This window comes from Cetorhinus maximus, chromosome 9, assembly GCF_964194155.1.
Source record: "Cetorhinus maximus chromosome 9, sCetMax3.hap1.1, whole genome shotgun sequence".
NCBI lineage: Eukaryota > Metazoa > Chordata > Chondrichthyes > Lamniformes > Cetorhinidae > Cetorhinus > Cetorhinus maximus.
Window position 1 is genome coordinate 109,489,348 of NC_135887.1, and position 17,096 is coordinate 109,506,443.

General features: G+C 43.5%; 1 protein-coding gene across 2 annotated transcripts in view; it reads left to right on the top strand.

Moving 5' to 3' along the window:
• Nucleotides 1-16,614, top strand: part of LOC144684915 (deformed epidermal autoregulatory factor 1 homolog) — an 84,099-nt gene extending 67,485 nt beyond the window's left edge. For both annotated transcript variants that reach the window (XM_078549326.1, XM_078549327.1), the window contains 6 exons: nucleotides 5,220-5,372; nucleotides 6,227-6,373; nucleotides 6,623-6,876; nucleotides 9,172-9,249; nucleotides 14,224-14,313; nucleotides 16,375-16,614. In XM_078549326.1, the coding sequence (XP_078405452.1) occupies nucleotides 5,220-5,372; nucleotides 6,227-6,373; nucleotides 6,623-6,876; nucleotides 9,172-9,249; nucleotides 14,224-14,313; nucleotides 16,375-16,479 (827 nt within the window). In that variant the 3' untranslated portion in view covers nucleotides 16,480-16,614. The remainder of the gene's footprint in view (nucleotides 1-5,219; nucleotides 5,373-6,226; nucleotides 6,374-6,622; nucleotides 6,877-9,171; nucleotides 9,250-14,223; nucleotides 14,314-16,374) is intronic.
• Nucleotides 16,615-17,096: the final 482 nt, after the last annotated feature.

Below are 17,096 nucleotides of genomic sequence, written 5' to 3' on the forward strand. Positions count from 1 at the left end.
ATTTCACTTTTCTGGTGGTGTTGACTTCACAAGATGAGATGGGTATGTAGAGATGAATCAGTCTTGTAGGCGATGGTACAGAACTTCCAACAGAAGCAGTGTAGATGGGGCCAGGTGTTCAAACTGGGAAGAACTCCTTTCTGTGTGGCTGCTAGTCAGATGTTAAAGAGCAGACTGATCTATTCAGCTCAGCAAGGAAATTTAACTTGTTCAGCAAGCTTGAGGCCTAGGCCACGTGACCCCCCACCTCTCCACAAGGTTTTCAACATAGGATGTGTATCCATCGTCTGGAATTCAGCTGGGTTTCAAAGACTGCTAAACGTTCCAGCCATCATGAGTTGAAAGTTGGGAATTAATCCCCTTCCTGTCTATGGTGGATTGGGAAAATACTTTAAAAAATTTGACAATAGGCAGGTAATGGCTAGCATTTAAAGAAGTATTACATGGTCTACAACAAATATACTTTCCTCAAAGACACAAAAACCCAACAGGAAAGGTGAATAAACCGTAGCTAACAAAAGAAGTTAAAGATTGCATTAGATTAAAGGAAGTGGTTTATAAGGTTGCCAGAAAAAGTGGGAAGCCCGAGGATTGGGAGCAATTCAAAACCCAGCAAAGGATGATCAAGAAACTGATGAAGAAAGGGAAAAGAGAATATGATTACACGCTAGCAAGTACCATAAAAGCGGACTGTAAAAGCTTCTTTAAGTATGTGAAAAAGAAAAGATTAACAACAAAGGAGGGTCCATTACAGGTGGAGACATGAGAATTTATAATGGAGTATAGGGAAATGGTAGAGTACTTTGTGTCTGTCTTCGCAGAGTAAGATTCAGAAAATCTCCCAGAAATACTAGGACCCAAGGGACTAGTGGAATAGAGGAACTGAAAGAAATTAGTATTAATGAAGAGGTAGTACTCAAAAAATTAATTGGATTAAAGGTTGATAAATCCCCTGGACCAGATGAGCTATATCCCAGAGTGTTGAAGGAGGTGGTTATAGAGATAGTGGATCCATTGGTGGTTCTCTTTCAAATTCTATAGATTCTGGAAAGGTTCCTGCAGACTGGAAAGTAGCAAATATAACCCCACTATTTAAGAAGGGAGGGAGAAAGAAAATGGAAAAATACAGACTGTTAGTTTGACATCAGTAGTAGGGAAAATGTTAGTCTATTATAAAGGATGTGATAACTGGACACTTGGAAAATAATGATATGATTGGGCAGTCAACATAGATTTATGAAATGGAAGCCATGTTTGACAAACCTGTTGGAGTTTTTTGAGGATGTTACCTGTAGCAGAGGTAAAGGAGAACTAGTGGATATGATGTATTTGGATTTTCTTAAGGTCCCACATTTAGCTTAGTAAACAAAATTAGAGCACATGGGATTGGGGATAATATACTGCTATGGATTGAGAATTGGTTAACAGACATAAAACAGAGAATAGGAATAAATGGATCATTCTCAGAATGGCAGGCTGTGACTAGTGGGGTACTGCAAGGATCAGTGCTTGGGCCACCGCTTGCTGTTCACAAGCTATATAAATAATTTGGATGTGGGGACCAAATATAGTATTTCCAAATTTGCTGATGACACAAAACTAGGTGGAATGTGAGTTGTGAGGAGGATGCAAGGAGGCTTCAAGGGCATTAGGCTAAGTGAATGAGCAAGAACTTGGCAGATAGAACATAATGTGAATAAGTGTGAAGTTATCCACTTTAGTAGAAAAACTGAAAGGCAGAATATTCCTTAAATGGTGATAGGTTGGGAAGTGTTAATGTCCAAAAGTACCTGGGTGTCCTTGTTCATGAGTCACTAGAAGCTAGCATGCAGGTGCAGCAAGCAGTTATGAAGGCAAATGGTATGTTGGCCTCCATCGCAAGGGGATTTGAGTACAGGAGTAAGTATGTCTTCCTGCAGTTGTATAGGGCCTTGGTGTGACTGCATCTGGAGTATTGTGTACAGTTTAGGTCTCCTTGTCAAAGGAAGGATATACTTGCCATAGAGGGAATGAAACGGAGGTTCACCAGACTAATTCCTGGGATGGCCGGATTGTCTTATGAGGAGAGATTGAGGAAACTGGGCCTATATTCTCTAGAGTTTCATAGAAAGAGAAGTGATCTCTTTGAAACTTACAAAATTCGCACAGTGGGTAACAGGGTTTATGTGGATAGGATGTTTCCCCTGGCTGGTGAGTCTAGAACCAGGGGTCACAATCTCAGAATAAGGGGTAGGCCACTTAAGACTGAGAGAAGGAAGAATTTCTTCACTCAGAGGATAGCGAACCTTTGGAATTCTCTACCCCTGAAGGCTGTGGAAGCTCAGTCATTGAGCATGTTAAAAACAGAAATTGATAGATTTCTGGATACTAATGACATCAAAGGATATGGGGATAGTGGGGGAAAATGTTGTAAGAGGTAGATAATCAGCCATGATCTACTTGAATGGTGGAGCAGGCTCGAAGGGCCAAATGGCCTACTCCTGCTTCTAGTTCCTATGACATTAGAAATAGAGCAAGTTTATGGTACAGAAGGAGGCCATTTGGCCCATCATTATCTGTTATGTGGCCCACATTGCTCCTGATCAACCTTTTTTTCCCTGATATGATTGCAAACATTTTTTGTTGATTTTTGATATCACTTGCAAGTTTCTTTTCATATTCCTTTTTATAGCTCTTACTATTGGTTTCGTTGCCCTTTGCTTTTCTTTGTATCTCTCCCAGTAACCAGGATCTGTATTAGTTGTCCCATTTTTATATGCTTTTTCTTTTAAATTTCTTTTGTTTCTTACCTCTTTAGCTGTCTTCTTTGGCAAGTAAAGCTCTTGCCCTTTAGGGATATAAATTGGTTCTGTATCATATTAAATTCTTTGAACACCACTCACTTGATCTTCTGTTTTACCCTTTAACAGATTTGCCCCGTTTACTACGGACAGCCTCTGTCTCATCCCAATCAGCCTTACTTAAACCTAGAAAATTAGTAGCTGTTTCCTTCATGGGTGAAAAGCCTTAAACACCCACCTGACAGCACTGGGAGTGTACCTTCACCAAATGGATTGCAGCAGTTCAAAAAGGCAACTCACCATCTTCTCAAGAACAGCTCAGGATGGGTAATAAATGCTCACCTTGCCAGTGATATCCACATTCCTAGAACCAAAAAAAAACCTGAAGATTACACTTGGCCCTAGCTTCATGCGTGCAATGCCATGTTATTACAATGAGCAAAATACTGCAGGGGCTGGGAATCCTGAAATAAAAACAGAAAATGTCAAAAATACTCAGCTGGGCAGACAACCTCTGTGAAAGGAGAAACAGCTTTAACATTTCAGGCCAATGACCTTTCATCAGAACTATAAAATATTGATGAATGAGATGAACAGCTTTTAACTTAGCGCAGAGTCATGGAAAAAGGAAAGGTGGGGGTGGAGGCGGCGGTGGTGGGAAGAACAATGGGGAATATCTGCAATTAGGAGGAGGGCGGGAGAGATATGATGACAAAAGGGTTATTGGTACATGGGAAAAGGAACTTGGTGTTATGAGAATCCTTTTGAGTGATTTTTTAAAAAGGCCACATTAAGTGCATTTAACTGTTAAGACTGTTTAGTGTTCGGTGCAGAACTAAGATTGAAGTTGATTGAATTAAAAATTTTTGGCACTGGAATAAAATTTAACAGACTTCTGAACACGTCGCCTCTAAGCTTCTCAGCAAAAGAACATTAATGAACTTTGGGTGCTCAGTCACTCAATGACAGAAATTATACTGGTTGAACAATTTGCTATAAAGGTGTCAGCACAACCCACTGGATCTTAGATATAATTTAGCATTAATTAAAATGAGTTATAGTGTTTTATCATAAAAGAATGCACATGCCAAGGAGTTGTTAATTTGGATATGTTGACCGTGAGGCTGTGCTGTCTCCATAGGAACTCTCAGACTGAGTCCTCAGGTGCTTTACTGATTACTCTTGATTATTGCTCATCTACTTAGTCCCAGAGGTGTCAGCTGTGGCTCAGTTCATAGCACCCTCGCCTTTGAATCAGAAGGTTGTGGGTTCATGTCCCACTCCTGGAAACCAAGAACTGTGAATGTACTCGAAAGAGTTACTTAGTCCCAGATTGTTCCACTCTGAAAGTGCAGAAGCAGGGCATCAGAAATAGAAACCGAAAATGCTCGCCACCTGTGAAGAGAAGAGCAGGTTAATGTTTGGGATGGAGAGCTGAGTTCAATAAATACTTGGAAGGGAAAAAATATCAGGGTTACAGGGAAAAAGCAGGGGAGTGGGACTATTTGAATAGCTCTTTCGAAGAGCTGGCATAGGCACACTAAGCGGAATGGCCTCCTGTTCTGTATCATTGTGTGATTCTGTACATTTAAAGTTCACAGCTAAAATGCTATGTTGCCTCCCTACAGACACTGAAAGCCCTGTATATTTTCAGGCTTCTTTGTTTTTATGTTGGTAGATAGTTGTTTGTTTAATGGCCTTAATTTTGGTAAATTGAGTGATTTTCTTACAAAACTTAGTTTTAAAAATCTGTATCATTGATGCTGATCACACCAGGGCCTCCTTTACCAGGGCCAACCATTCCTTGACCTACATCATCAGGATTTTCAAAGGCAGTCAGTAGATACAGCTTTGTTGGAGACAACCCTAAACCATGGTCTCCGTTAGTACAGGAGATGATTTTTATTCTGGCCCTAAGCTGATGGTTTCTGACCAACGTGCACTAGCAAGGATACCTATTGTTAGAACACCAGTGAAGGACTGCAGCCACAAACCCAAACTGTAACTCGCTCATGCCTCCTCTTTATCACAGACCTTTCCTTTTCTTCTATGCATGCCCGTCTCACCTCCCGTACCCCTGTACTTGTGTAAAATCTTTAAGTTCTTGAAGTCATCGACCTGAAAGATTAACTGTATTTTCCTCTCCATGGATACTGCCTGACTTGCTGAGTATTTCTGGCATTTTCTGTTTATAATCCAGATTTCCAGCAGCTGCAGTATTTTACTTTTGTTTCAGAAAAGGCAAAGCTACTGAATATTAGCTGGGAGTAATTGCTGGCTAACTGAGCATAGCAAGTCCGACAGAAGTACACTCATCCTGTTTCTTCAATTTCAGCTACCAAAGGCATTTTGTGTTTCATTCTGACACACATGAGGGCTTATACAGAGTTACAGCATTTTCATCGTTCTCAAGCAATGCATTCTGTTCTTTCTCTGCAGAGGACGGCCTTCACCAGACACAGCCCTGTCGAGACTGGTGGTGGGATGCGGCAAATAAAACCCCTTACCCCCTACAAGGGCATGAGGCTCATAGGCAGGGAGGCCGAACGGGGCTGGGCGTTCCTGACGTATGTGGAGATGATGGTGCTCAAGGTGGGTACAGTGATTGGTAACGTATAGCCACAGTAGTGGTGACTTACACCTTTGTTGGGCTTAATGCAAAACACAGCAAGTTCTGTTATTGTATGGACGATATGCATCATGGGGCAGAATCTTCTGTTCAGCGTGCGGTGGCGGGCCCCGCACACCGACGCGTGATGACGTCAGGTGTGAGTCCCGACGTCACCGCGCGTCATTCCAATCTTCAGTTCGGCAGGTTCGCACCAGAGTCAGCTGCGTGCCCGCTGAACTGTCAAAGGCCTGTTAAGGCCATTAATGAACTAATTAAAGTAATTGTCAAGGCTGCCCATCTAACCTTGAGGTTGGCAGGCAGGTGAAGAGCCCAGGCGGCCTTTGCATTTTTCATGAAACCTCATCCATGGGCGGGATGAGGTTTCATGAAGGGTTTATTACATTAGTAAAAATTTTTAAACATCTGATAAGCATGTCCCAGCTCATGTGACGCTGTCACACGAGGAAACATGTGTAAATGATTTTTAACTTTTTTTTTATTTTGAACTGTCAAATTCAGCTTAATCTCCCTGAGGCACGGATCTCTGCGCTCCTTCGCGTGCATGCATCAAGAGTGCAGGCCCCGACTCTCCCTCCTCCTCCTGCCCGCACAGGTAGCGCTGAGCGCTATGGGGCGCACATCACGCTGGGTGGGCCTTAATTGGCCTGCCTACGTAAAACGGTGGCGCGCAACCAATCACGGGCGGCGATCGGCTCCGCGTCCACTCTCGACTGGCCTACCCGACGGGGAGAAAATTCTCCCCATGGTGTCTGTACTAACATTGTGAGGTTAAAGCCTATAACATGAGCTCATGGTGCACCATCTCTTTTCACAGGACGACCACAAACCCAGGTGGAAGCCAATACGACAGGACCCTCACGATCATCTCCGCAGTCTGTCTCACCAACGTCACTGGGAGCAGCTGCCAGCCCAGACACACACACATCAAAGAGTATCAGTGAGTTTGAGGAGGGAACACAGGGTGAGTCATGAGTAAGGGAGGGACATAGGTGGTGGGCTAGAAGGACAGGGTGTTGCTGTGCAAGGGTACAGGATGAACACAGGCCTGTTGAGTGGCTCTGTGATTCCATCTACACAGAGTAGTGGTTTCTACGAGTCACTAGGCTGAGGGCACAGTCAGACTGTTGTACTCAGTTTTGAGACTGTGGATAATGATATGTCTGAGGGATTTGATGTAACTATCACCATCTTCTTCCTTTGCTTTCTATAGTGTTAACCTCGCTCCCTGCCCTTGCAGTGCCAACTCCATCCACCCCGACCAAAACCATCTCACCCACAGCCTTGAATGGATTGGAGGTAGCCGAACAGCGCAGCTGGCTCTACCTAGAAGAAATGGTCAACTCATTGATGGCCACAGCTCAGCAGCTGAAGACACTGATCGAGCAAGCAAAGCAAGCCAGCATAGCTTCGAAGGACGGAGCCATTGCACAAGCCAAGCTTCAGGCAGACCGTGAGAGGAAAGGGGTGAGTGGCATCAGCATTGCCTCATGGCAAGTGAAGTACATGGTACAGCAGCTGGGATAATCGCTGTAAACACACTGGCCACGATGTTAATCGGAGGATGGGACTACACCATGTGGCTGGAGAATCTAGGGATGTGGAAGCTTGGAACTAATCCACAATCCTGCCCCAGCCTAGGACACCAATCCATGATCTCGGACCCCAACCCAACCCATGACCAGATCTCTGCTGCAATCCCAACCCAACTGACAGTAACAGCTCAGGTTTGGTGGGGGGTGGGGAATCTTAATTGCTCCCCACAGTCCCGCTTCCCCTGACCCACTCCCTCTTGCCCCACTCTGCTGCCTCTATCTCCCCAGCTGCACTGCTGTTTTCCGCTGCATGGCTGCCTCCCGCTCGTTGGCTGCTTGCTTAAGGAGTAAGTCATCTCGGAGTTCTGTTCACCCTGAACCCCCATCTGATTCATCATCAAAACTGCTGATTTCCAACCTTGTAGCATTATTTCCTCTGCCCTTGTAACACATCTGCTGCTGCTGAAACCCTTCACCAACTTCTCATCACTTCCAGACATGACTTCTTGCAATGACTTCTCTTCTTGCTCCTGCACCTCTGGTGTTCCCCTAGGATCTATCTTTGGCCCCCTCCTATCTCTCATCCACATGCTGCCCCTTGGCGACATCATACGGAAGCAAATTGATAGTTTTCACATGTATACTGACGACAACCAGCTCTACCTCTCTCGACACCTCCACTGTTGCTAAATTGTCAGACTGCTTATCTAACTTCCAGTACTGAATGAGCAGAAATTTCCTCCAATTAAATATTGAGAATATTGAACCATTGTTTTCAGTTCCTGTTCCAAACTCTGTTCCCTAGCTACTGACTCCATCCCCTCTCACTGGTAACAGTCTGAGATGAAGCCAGTCTATTCGCAATCTTAGTGTCACATTTGACCCCGAGATGAGCTTCTGACTTTATATTCTTGCCATCACTAAGAATGCCTATTTCATCTCTGTAATGTTGCCTGACTTCACCACTGTCTCAGCTCATGTGTTGCTGAAGCCCTCATTCATGCCTTTGTTACCCCTAGGTTCGATTAGTCCAACACAATCTTGGCTCGTCTCCCACATTATACCCTCTGTAAACTTGAGGTAATGGAAAACTCTGCTGTCCTTGTCTTAACTCGCAGGAAGTTCATTCCCCTCTCACCTCTGTGCTTGCTAACCCACATTGGCTCCTGATTTTAAAATTCACTTCCTTGCTTTCAGATTACTCCAAGGTCCCTCTCTATCTCTGTAATCCTCTCCAGCCGCACAGCCCTATGAGATATCTGTGCTCCTCTAATTCTGGCCTCCTGTGCATTCCTGATTTTAATCGCTCCATCATTGGTGGCTGTACCTTCTGGTGGTTGGGTCCTGAGCTCTGGAATTCTCTTCCTCTACCTCTCTATCTCACTTTCCTCCTTTAAGACGCTTCTTAAAACCTACCACTTTGACAAAGCTTTTGGACATCTGACCTCATATCTCCTTATGTGGCTCTGCGTCATACTTTGTTTCATAATGCTCCTGTTAAAGGAACTTGGGGCGTTTCATTACATTAAAGGCACTATATAATTATAAGTTGTTGTTCACTTCTCCAGCCCTCTCAACCACCAGCTTCCACAACCTCCAAATTGTCCAGAATAGGTCCCTGCATCTGATTGCCTGCTAAGGCTCATTCACCAACTAACTGTCCCTCATCGCTCTACACTGGCTGATGGTGCTCAAGTGTTCAAATATAAAATCCTCCTCTGTCTCCTACTCTGACCTCCCGTGAATCCCCCTCCTACACTGTCCCACCAGTGTCAAAGCTTTCACTTTCATTAGCATTTATTTCTCCAGTCTTTCCTCTCTGTGACATAACCCTCCCCCTCTCTATCACCTCTCGCCTTGATAAACCTTCTATAGATGCTCCTCTCTAGCCTGCTCTTGTTCTCTGATGGGCTAAATAATGACAGAAGTTAATAGGGAAAGTTTCCTCTCATCAGTAATTTTAGTGGAAAAAAATCAGCCCCAAATTCAGACCTTCTGTCTTGTACTTTTGCACTATAGTGATTGGAGGGGGGATTTCAGCTACTGAGTCTCCAGGTTAATGAGGGGTGAAGTTAACGAGGTGGTAAGGTTAATGAGGGGTGTGTATGACACAGGATGTTTAAAACCATGTTTCAAAGGTTTGACTCAAAGTTTTAAGTTTTATACTGTTGACATTAAATGAAGCTGAAGTGCATTTCACTGACAGTCTGTTTTCTGTAAAATGTAGAGCCTGAACCAGTACCAGAGCCAGGTGCCATTTCATTCAGCAGAGGATGTGGACGGGAAAACTGAGATCATCATCAAGGTGAATGAGAGGAGAATGATCTCACATTTTCCTGACTTACTGTTGCCTGACGGGAATGAGATGTCGGCTAGTAACCTTTACAGAAACTCAAATATCTAGTCACGGTGCTGCCACTGGGATCACATCCTGCTATACAAGAGTGATGACACTTTAATAAACAGCATGTCATTGTCTGTAAAGTGTTTTGTGACATCTTGAAGTTGTGAAAGATGCTGGAGAAATGTCTTTTTTTTTAAACATAATTTTCCAACATTTGTAACTGTTGGTGTTTTATTGCAATGATAGCAATGGCCACCTACACCTGCTTATCCCAAGCTGCTGCCTAAATTGTCCAAATATCATCAAACATTTTACATCATTAATTACAAAGGCTTACAAACTTAAATTGTGTTGACCATGCTAACTATTTTGGGCAGTTCAATGAGTATTTTCCCTTTACTCGCCTATTTAAGAAGCTCTTCAGCTTTCAGGCAAAAATTAGGTCTTTGAGTGTTTTTAATCAGCTGTTTTCACATGTATTATGTGATTATCTGAGTGGTGAGTTTCTGGATGTAACTGTGAACAAATAGGAGAGACAAAAGCTAACTGTGAGATTTCCTGTTTTAAAAAGAAATGTTGCTTACTTTGTTTTTTGGTTTTATCATTCACTGGGGATAGTAGGAAAATTGCATTAACATCACCAGGAACAGCAAGGAAATTGTAAGGAAAGGAAAATCACATCAACATCACCAGGAATAATGGGGAATTTACATTACTATCTCTGGGAACAGCAGAGAAATCGCATTAACATCACCGGGAATAGTGGAGAATTAGCGTTAACATAACCAGGATTGGTGGGGAAGTCGCATTAACAACACTAGGAATAGCAGGGAAATTGCATCAATATCATCAGGAATAGGGGAGAATTTGCATTAATGTCATTGGGAATAGCAGGAAAATCACATTAACATCACTGAGAATAGCAGGAAAATTACATTAACATCACTGGGATTAATGGAGAATTTGTATTACCATATCCAGGAATAGTAGGGAAGTAGCATTAACAGCACTGGGAATAGCTGGGAAATTGCATTAACATCACCAGGAATAGTGGGGAAGTCACATTACCAACACTAGGATTAGCAAGGAAATCACATTACCATCATGGAAGATAGTGGGAAAATCACATCAACATGATTGGGAATAGCTGTAAAATTGCTTTAACATCACTGGGAATTGATAATTATTCAACTGCTTTATGAAAACTGCAATTGAATCTGCCTCCTCCACACTCTCAGTGCATTCGCCATTCTAACCACTTGCATCATAAAAAAGCTGTTCTTCATGTAACAGCTTCTCAAGGGCATCTAGGGATGGGCAATAAATGCTGGCCAAGCCAGCGAAGCCCAAATCCCGTGAATGAATAAAAAAAAATTGTTTTTAACCAATCACCTTATGTCAGTCTCCTCGGGTTCTCAGCGCCTCTGCTAATAGGAACAGTTTTTCCCTGAGATAAAAACAAAAAGCTAAAAGGGTCATGAAGACGCAAAACGTTAACTGATTTCTTCTCCACCGATGCTGCCAGACCTGCTGAGTTTTTCCAGGTAATTCTGTTTTTGTTTTGTAACAGTTTTTCCCTATCCACTTTGTCTACACCCCTCCTGATTTTGAATACCTCTCAACCTTCTCTAAGGAGAACAGCTCAAGCTTCTCCAATCTCTCCATGTAACTGAAGTCTGTCTTTACTGGAATCACTCTTGCAAATCTTTTCTGTCTTCACATCCTTCCTGAATTGTGGTGCCCAGAACTGGGCACAGAGTTTTATGAACCAGAGTCTTATGAAGGTTCTTCATAACTTGCTTGCTTATGTACTCTATCCCTCCATGAAGCCCAGGATCCCATATGCATTTTAACCATTTTCTCAACCAACCCTGCCACCTTCAACAATTTTGCACATATACGCTCAAGTGTCTGTGTTCATGTACTCCCTTTAGAAATGTATCCTTTATTTTGCATTGCCTGTCCTTGTCCTTCCTACCAAAATGTACAACTTCACACTTCTCAGCATAAAATTTTATCTGACGTTGTCCACCCATGCCACCAACCTGTATATGCCCTCTTGAAATCTATCACTACACGCCTCACAATTCACAATACTTCCAAGTTTTGTGTCATCTGCAGATTTTGAAATTATGCCCTGCATACCCAAGTCTAGGTCATTGATATAGATCAAGAAAAACAGTTGGCTTTAGTGCCACCCCCTGAGGAACTCCTTCTGAAAAACAACAACACTACACTCTATTTCCTGTCAATCTGCCAACTTTACATTGCTGGTAAGTCTATTATGTGGCTCTTTATCAACTGCCTTTTGGAAGTCCAAATACACCTTATCGACCACCTCTGTTATCTTATCAAAAAACTCAATGAAACTAGTTAAACACGATTTGCCATTAACAAATCCATGCTGGCTTTCCTTAATTAATCCTCATTTATCCAAGTGATTGTTAATTTTATTCCTGATTATTGTTTCTAAAAACTTTCCCATCACCAAGGTTAAACTGACTGGCCTGTGGACTGCATCTATCCTTACACCCATTTTTGAACAGGGATATAACATTTGCAATTCTCCGGTCACTGGTACTATCCTGTATCTAAAGAGATTTGCAAAATAATGCTAATACCTCTCCAGTTCCCTCCCTCACTTCCCTTAGCATTCTAGGATGAATCTCATCTGGTCTTGGTGACTTATCAATATTAAGTACAGCCAGCCTTTCTAATACCCTTTCTTTATCAATTTGTAGCTCATCCAGTGTCTCAACTGCTTCTTTCACAATGCATTTGGCAGCATCTTCCTTGGTAAAGACAGATGCAAAGTACTTATTTAGTACCTCAGCCATGCCCTCTGTTCCTTGCATAGATCCTCTTTTTGGCCCTTAATCAGTCCCACTCCTCCTTTTACCACCTTTTTATTATTTATATGCTGATAGAAGATTTCTAGATTCCCTTTTATACTAGCTGCCAGCCTCTTCTAATTTTCTCTTTGCTTCTCTTATCCACTTTTTCACTTCTGCTCTGAACTTTCTATATTCAGTCAGGTTCTCTCTTGTGTTATCAACCTGACATCTGACATCTGACAAAGAAACCTTTTTTCTGTTTCATTCTACTCTATATCTCTTTCATCATCCAGGAGTTCTGGCTTTGTCCAAGCTTTCCTCTTCTGGAAATGTACTGTACCCGAAGCATCTCCACTTTAAAGGCAGCCCATTGTTCCATCACAGTTTTGCCTCCCAATCTTTGATTCCAATTTGTCTGGGACAGATCTGTGCTCAACCCACTGAAATTGGCCCAGCTCCAGCTGAGTATTTTTTACTTTAGATTGCTCCTTTCCTTTCCATAGCTATCCAAAACCTTTCGATACTATGGACACTGTTTCCCTAAAGTTCCCAGGTTGACTTTTAATCCACTTGTGCCACCACATTTCCTAGAACCAGACCCAGCAATACCTCCTTTCTTGTTGGGCCGGAAACATACCGATCAATGAAATGATCCTGAACACACTACCAGAACATCTGCCCCCACGCACCCTCCCCCTCCACTCTGCCCTTTACAGTATTACTATCTCAGTTGATATTAGGATAATATGACCCTCTGTTAGCTGCTGCTAACAGTCCTGAGCTTCCAGTATGATCTGTTTTACTTAGAAATTTTATTTCAATGAATTACAGGAATCAATCTGATGCTGAGCTATCACTAACTTGCTTTTAATTTCTGGTCAATGTTTGTCCAGTCAAACTTGTATTACTATAGCGCCTTTTACAACCTTAGGATGTCCCAAAGTGCTTTATAGCCAATGAAGTTTGGTCACTGTTGTAATGTTGGAAATTCAACAGCAATGAAATAAATGATAAAGCAATCTTTTTGATTGATTTTGATTGAAGGATAATATACTCGGGAGAACACCCTGCTCTTTTTTGTATAGTGCTGTGCGATCTTTTATGTGCATTTGAGATGACAGACTGGGTGTAAGGTCTCATCCAAAAGATGGCAACTCCAATAGTGCAACACGCCCTCAGTACTGTACCCCCCGGATAGTGGAGCATTCCCACACTTTGATTCTCCCACCCTGTGTTCGGTTTCTCCCACTCTGCAGTTCTCCTATTGTGCAGTCTGTGCTTCCTAACCTGGGCTCAGCGTCTCCCCCCTCTTGGCATGTCTATAACATTCCCTCCATGGATGAAAGTCCAGCCAGCGGTCACTGCTGAGGTTTAGATACACAAGGTGGGAGTTCCATGGGATGAGGGCGGCAAACACCAACAGTTATTGCCCTGGGTGTGTCCATACACTCAGCAGAGGAGGGCTGAAAATTGAAGGGAAACAAAAGCAGGGGTTGCAAGTGGTTCACAGGATATCAGCTCAATCAGCCCTTAAATGGGCATCTTTAAATCAATGTTTCACTCACTGTTCAAAAAGTAAGAGTGATTTAGGGACACACCTATGGGAAGAAGAAATAGAAGGATAGGTTCATGAGGTCTGGTGGAGCATAAACACCGGTACAGACCAGTTGACCCAAACAGTCTATTTCTATGCTGTTAATTCTGGGTAATGCTTTGTAAAATCTACTTTGTTATTGTGGAGTATTTGGAAAAATAGGCTTCTGCAAATTTGCAACACAGAACCCAAGTCAGGAGCAACTTTGAGAGCCCAATGAAAGCCTGTGGACTCAGGCTGACTGATGCATCATACTGTATGATCATTCTGTTCACTCCTAAATACTTGCTGGTGTGTAAATAGCTGGTGGTCTTTATTGTCCATCTTCTGAAGAAGCTAGCTTGGTTTTCATGGTTTGTATCTCTTGTACATTGCATTCCGTTTACCTGTTTACTTAAAAAAGGTCTTTTTGTCAAATTTCAGATAATGGTTTGGACCAAACATAAAAAAAAAAGCTTCCCTGGAACATTTGTAACTCATCTTTTTCCTAACCACAATTCTTTACAGCAAACCTGTGTGAACTGTGGGCGTGAAGCAATGAATGAATGCACCGGATGCCACAAGGTTCATTACTGTTCAACATTCTGTCAGCGAAAGGTAAGAAAGAAAGTACTTCCATTTCTATAACTCATTTTACGGCCTCAGGATGTCCCAAAGCATTTTGTAACCGATGAAATGCTTTTGAATTGAAGTCACCATTGTAATGAAGGAACCTTGGCAGCCAATTTGCATTCAGCCAGCTCTCACAAACAGCAACGTGATAATGACTGGATAATCTGTTTTAGTGACATTGATTGAGGGATAAATATTTGCCTCAAGACAGTGGGGAGAATTCCCTTCTCTTTTTCAAATACTGCCTTGGGATCTTGTAAATCCACATAAGAGGGCAGGCGAGACATCAGTTTAATATTTCATCTGAAAGATGACAACTCTGATAGTGCAGCATTCCCTCAGCACTGCCCTCTGATAGTGCAACGTTCCCTCAGCACTGCTCTCTGATAGTGCAGCGTTTCCTCAGCACTGCTCTCTGATAGTGCAGTGCTCCCTCAGCACTGTCCTCTGATAGTGCAGTGCTCCCTCAGCACTGCCCTCTGATAGTGCAACGTTCCCTCAGCACTGCTCTCTGATAGCGCAGCGTTCCCTCAGCACTGCTCTCTGATTGTGCAGCGTTCCCTCAGCACTGCTCTCTGATTGTGCAGTGCTCCCTCAGCACTGCTCTCTGATTGTGCAGTGCTCCCTCAGCACTGTCCTCTGATAGTGCAGTGCTCCCTCAGCACTGTCCTCTGATAGTGCAACACTCCCTCAGTACTGTTGCTGTGAGAGAGCAGTGCTCCCTCCATACTGCTCCTCAAACAGGGCATCCCTCCCTCATTCATGCTCCTCTGACAGGACAGTGCTCCCTCAATACTGACCGTCCAAACAGTGCAGCACTCCCGTGGCCCTGCCTTGCCAACAGTGCAGCAGCCCCTTAGCACTGCTGCTCCGATGGTGCAGCACCCCTCAGCACTGCCCCTCCGATAGTGCAGCTCTTCCTCAGTATTGCAGTTTGGATGATGGGCCCAGACCTCTGCAGTGGGACTTGAACCCGGAACTTCTTGACTCAGAGGTGAGAATGCTACCCACTGAGTCATGACAGACACTTTGTGAGTTTTCTCTTTTTTACCATAATACCTGTTGGAATAATGTCAACACCAATTACCCAAGGTCAGATACAGCACAGGGTAACAGAGTAAAGCTCCCATTTAAGCTATCCCTTCAAACACTCCCAGGGCAGGTGCAGGTACAGTGGGTTAAGTACACTGTCTCTACACTGTCCTATCAAACACCCTCATAACCAGGTACTGTACAGCATGGGTTAGATACAGCATAAAGCTCTCTCTACACTCCCAGAGTGGATACAGAATAAAGCTTCCTTCTACACTGCCCTGGACCCAACTTCAGAGGACTATCTCCTCTTCAGGTTTTACTGTTGGTTATGCTCAGTCACTAAGTGAGATTGACAGTTGGTTCTGAGTTTTGTTTTACCTTTTTATTCTTTCACAGGATGTGGGCATCGTTAGCAAGGCCAGCATTTGTTGCCCATCCCTTAATTGCCCTTGAACTGCCCATTTTAGAGGGCATTGCTGTGGGGTCTGGAGTCACATGTCAACCAGACCAGGTTAGGATGGCAGATTTCCATCATAAGTGAACGATCAACCAATGATAGCTTCATGGTCACCATTGCTGAGACTAACTTTATAATTCCAGATTTATTAACAGAATCCAAATTCCACCAGCTGCCATGCTGGGATTTGAACCCATGTCCCCAGAGCATTGGTCTGGGTTTCTAGATTACTAGTCCAGTGATATTACCACTATGCTATCATCTCCCCCATTTGTGTTTTAGTCTAGTCCATGGTGAAATTCCCAGCTGTATGTCCATACAGGAAACAGTGGTCAGGGGAGCTGAACGGCCAATGTCTGACCTACACAATATGGTAAATTTTCAGATTGCAGCAGTTTCACTATTTTCGTAGACCAACTAAGTGACTTTGCCTATTTCAATGCAATAAAAGCAATAAATAATGTGAGCTTTAGGCCAGGGTTATCAGAGTGCTGATTGTGCCCATTGATTTGTGACCGTTTAAAAGGATTTTTTTGCCATCAATTTTTTTCTAGGACTGGAAGGATCATCAGCACGTGTGTGGGCAACCGACAGCCCTCACTGTGCAGGCAGAGGAGGTGCAGGTGACAGAGGTCGATGTGGAGAAAGTCAAAGTCTGAGTCTCCTCCCTAAGAATTCAGCGTATCGACTTGAGTGAGTGGTGGGGACATAGAGCTTGACACTGATTCATGCAGTGAAGACACCGTGTTCTTACCCTGCAGGCTGGACCTTTCATTGTTCGGGTACACTGCAGTCTGAGGAAAGGTTGATTCTGTTCATTTGAGTAATGAGAGCCCACGGAAGCGGATTTGGGGTTACTCCTGTATCACACAAACCCAGTCGATGCCTAACTGCAGAAAATGCCCTGTAGAATTGTCATGAACTGAGCAATAGTCAGATCCTTGATTCATAACTCAGCCATCGCTGCCTGTTCCTATTTGTTTTGCCTCCTCGGCCTTATACAGGGACTGAGTTACTGCCCATTGCACTCACTCACACGCTCACTCACACACACTTTCACACCCTCACACACACACCCACAGCCACCCACTTTCACACCCTCACACGTGTACTCACATGCTCACACTCACTTTCACACCCTCACACACACGTACACACTTTCACACTCACTCGCACCCTCATGCATGCCCTCACACACTCATGACCTCTCATACCCATGCCCTTTCACATCCTAACACCCTCCCACATCTTCTTCTGGTTCAGACATAGTGGCCAG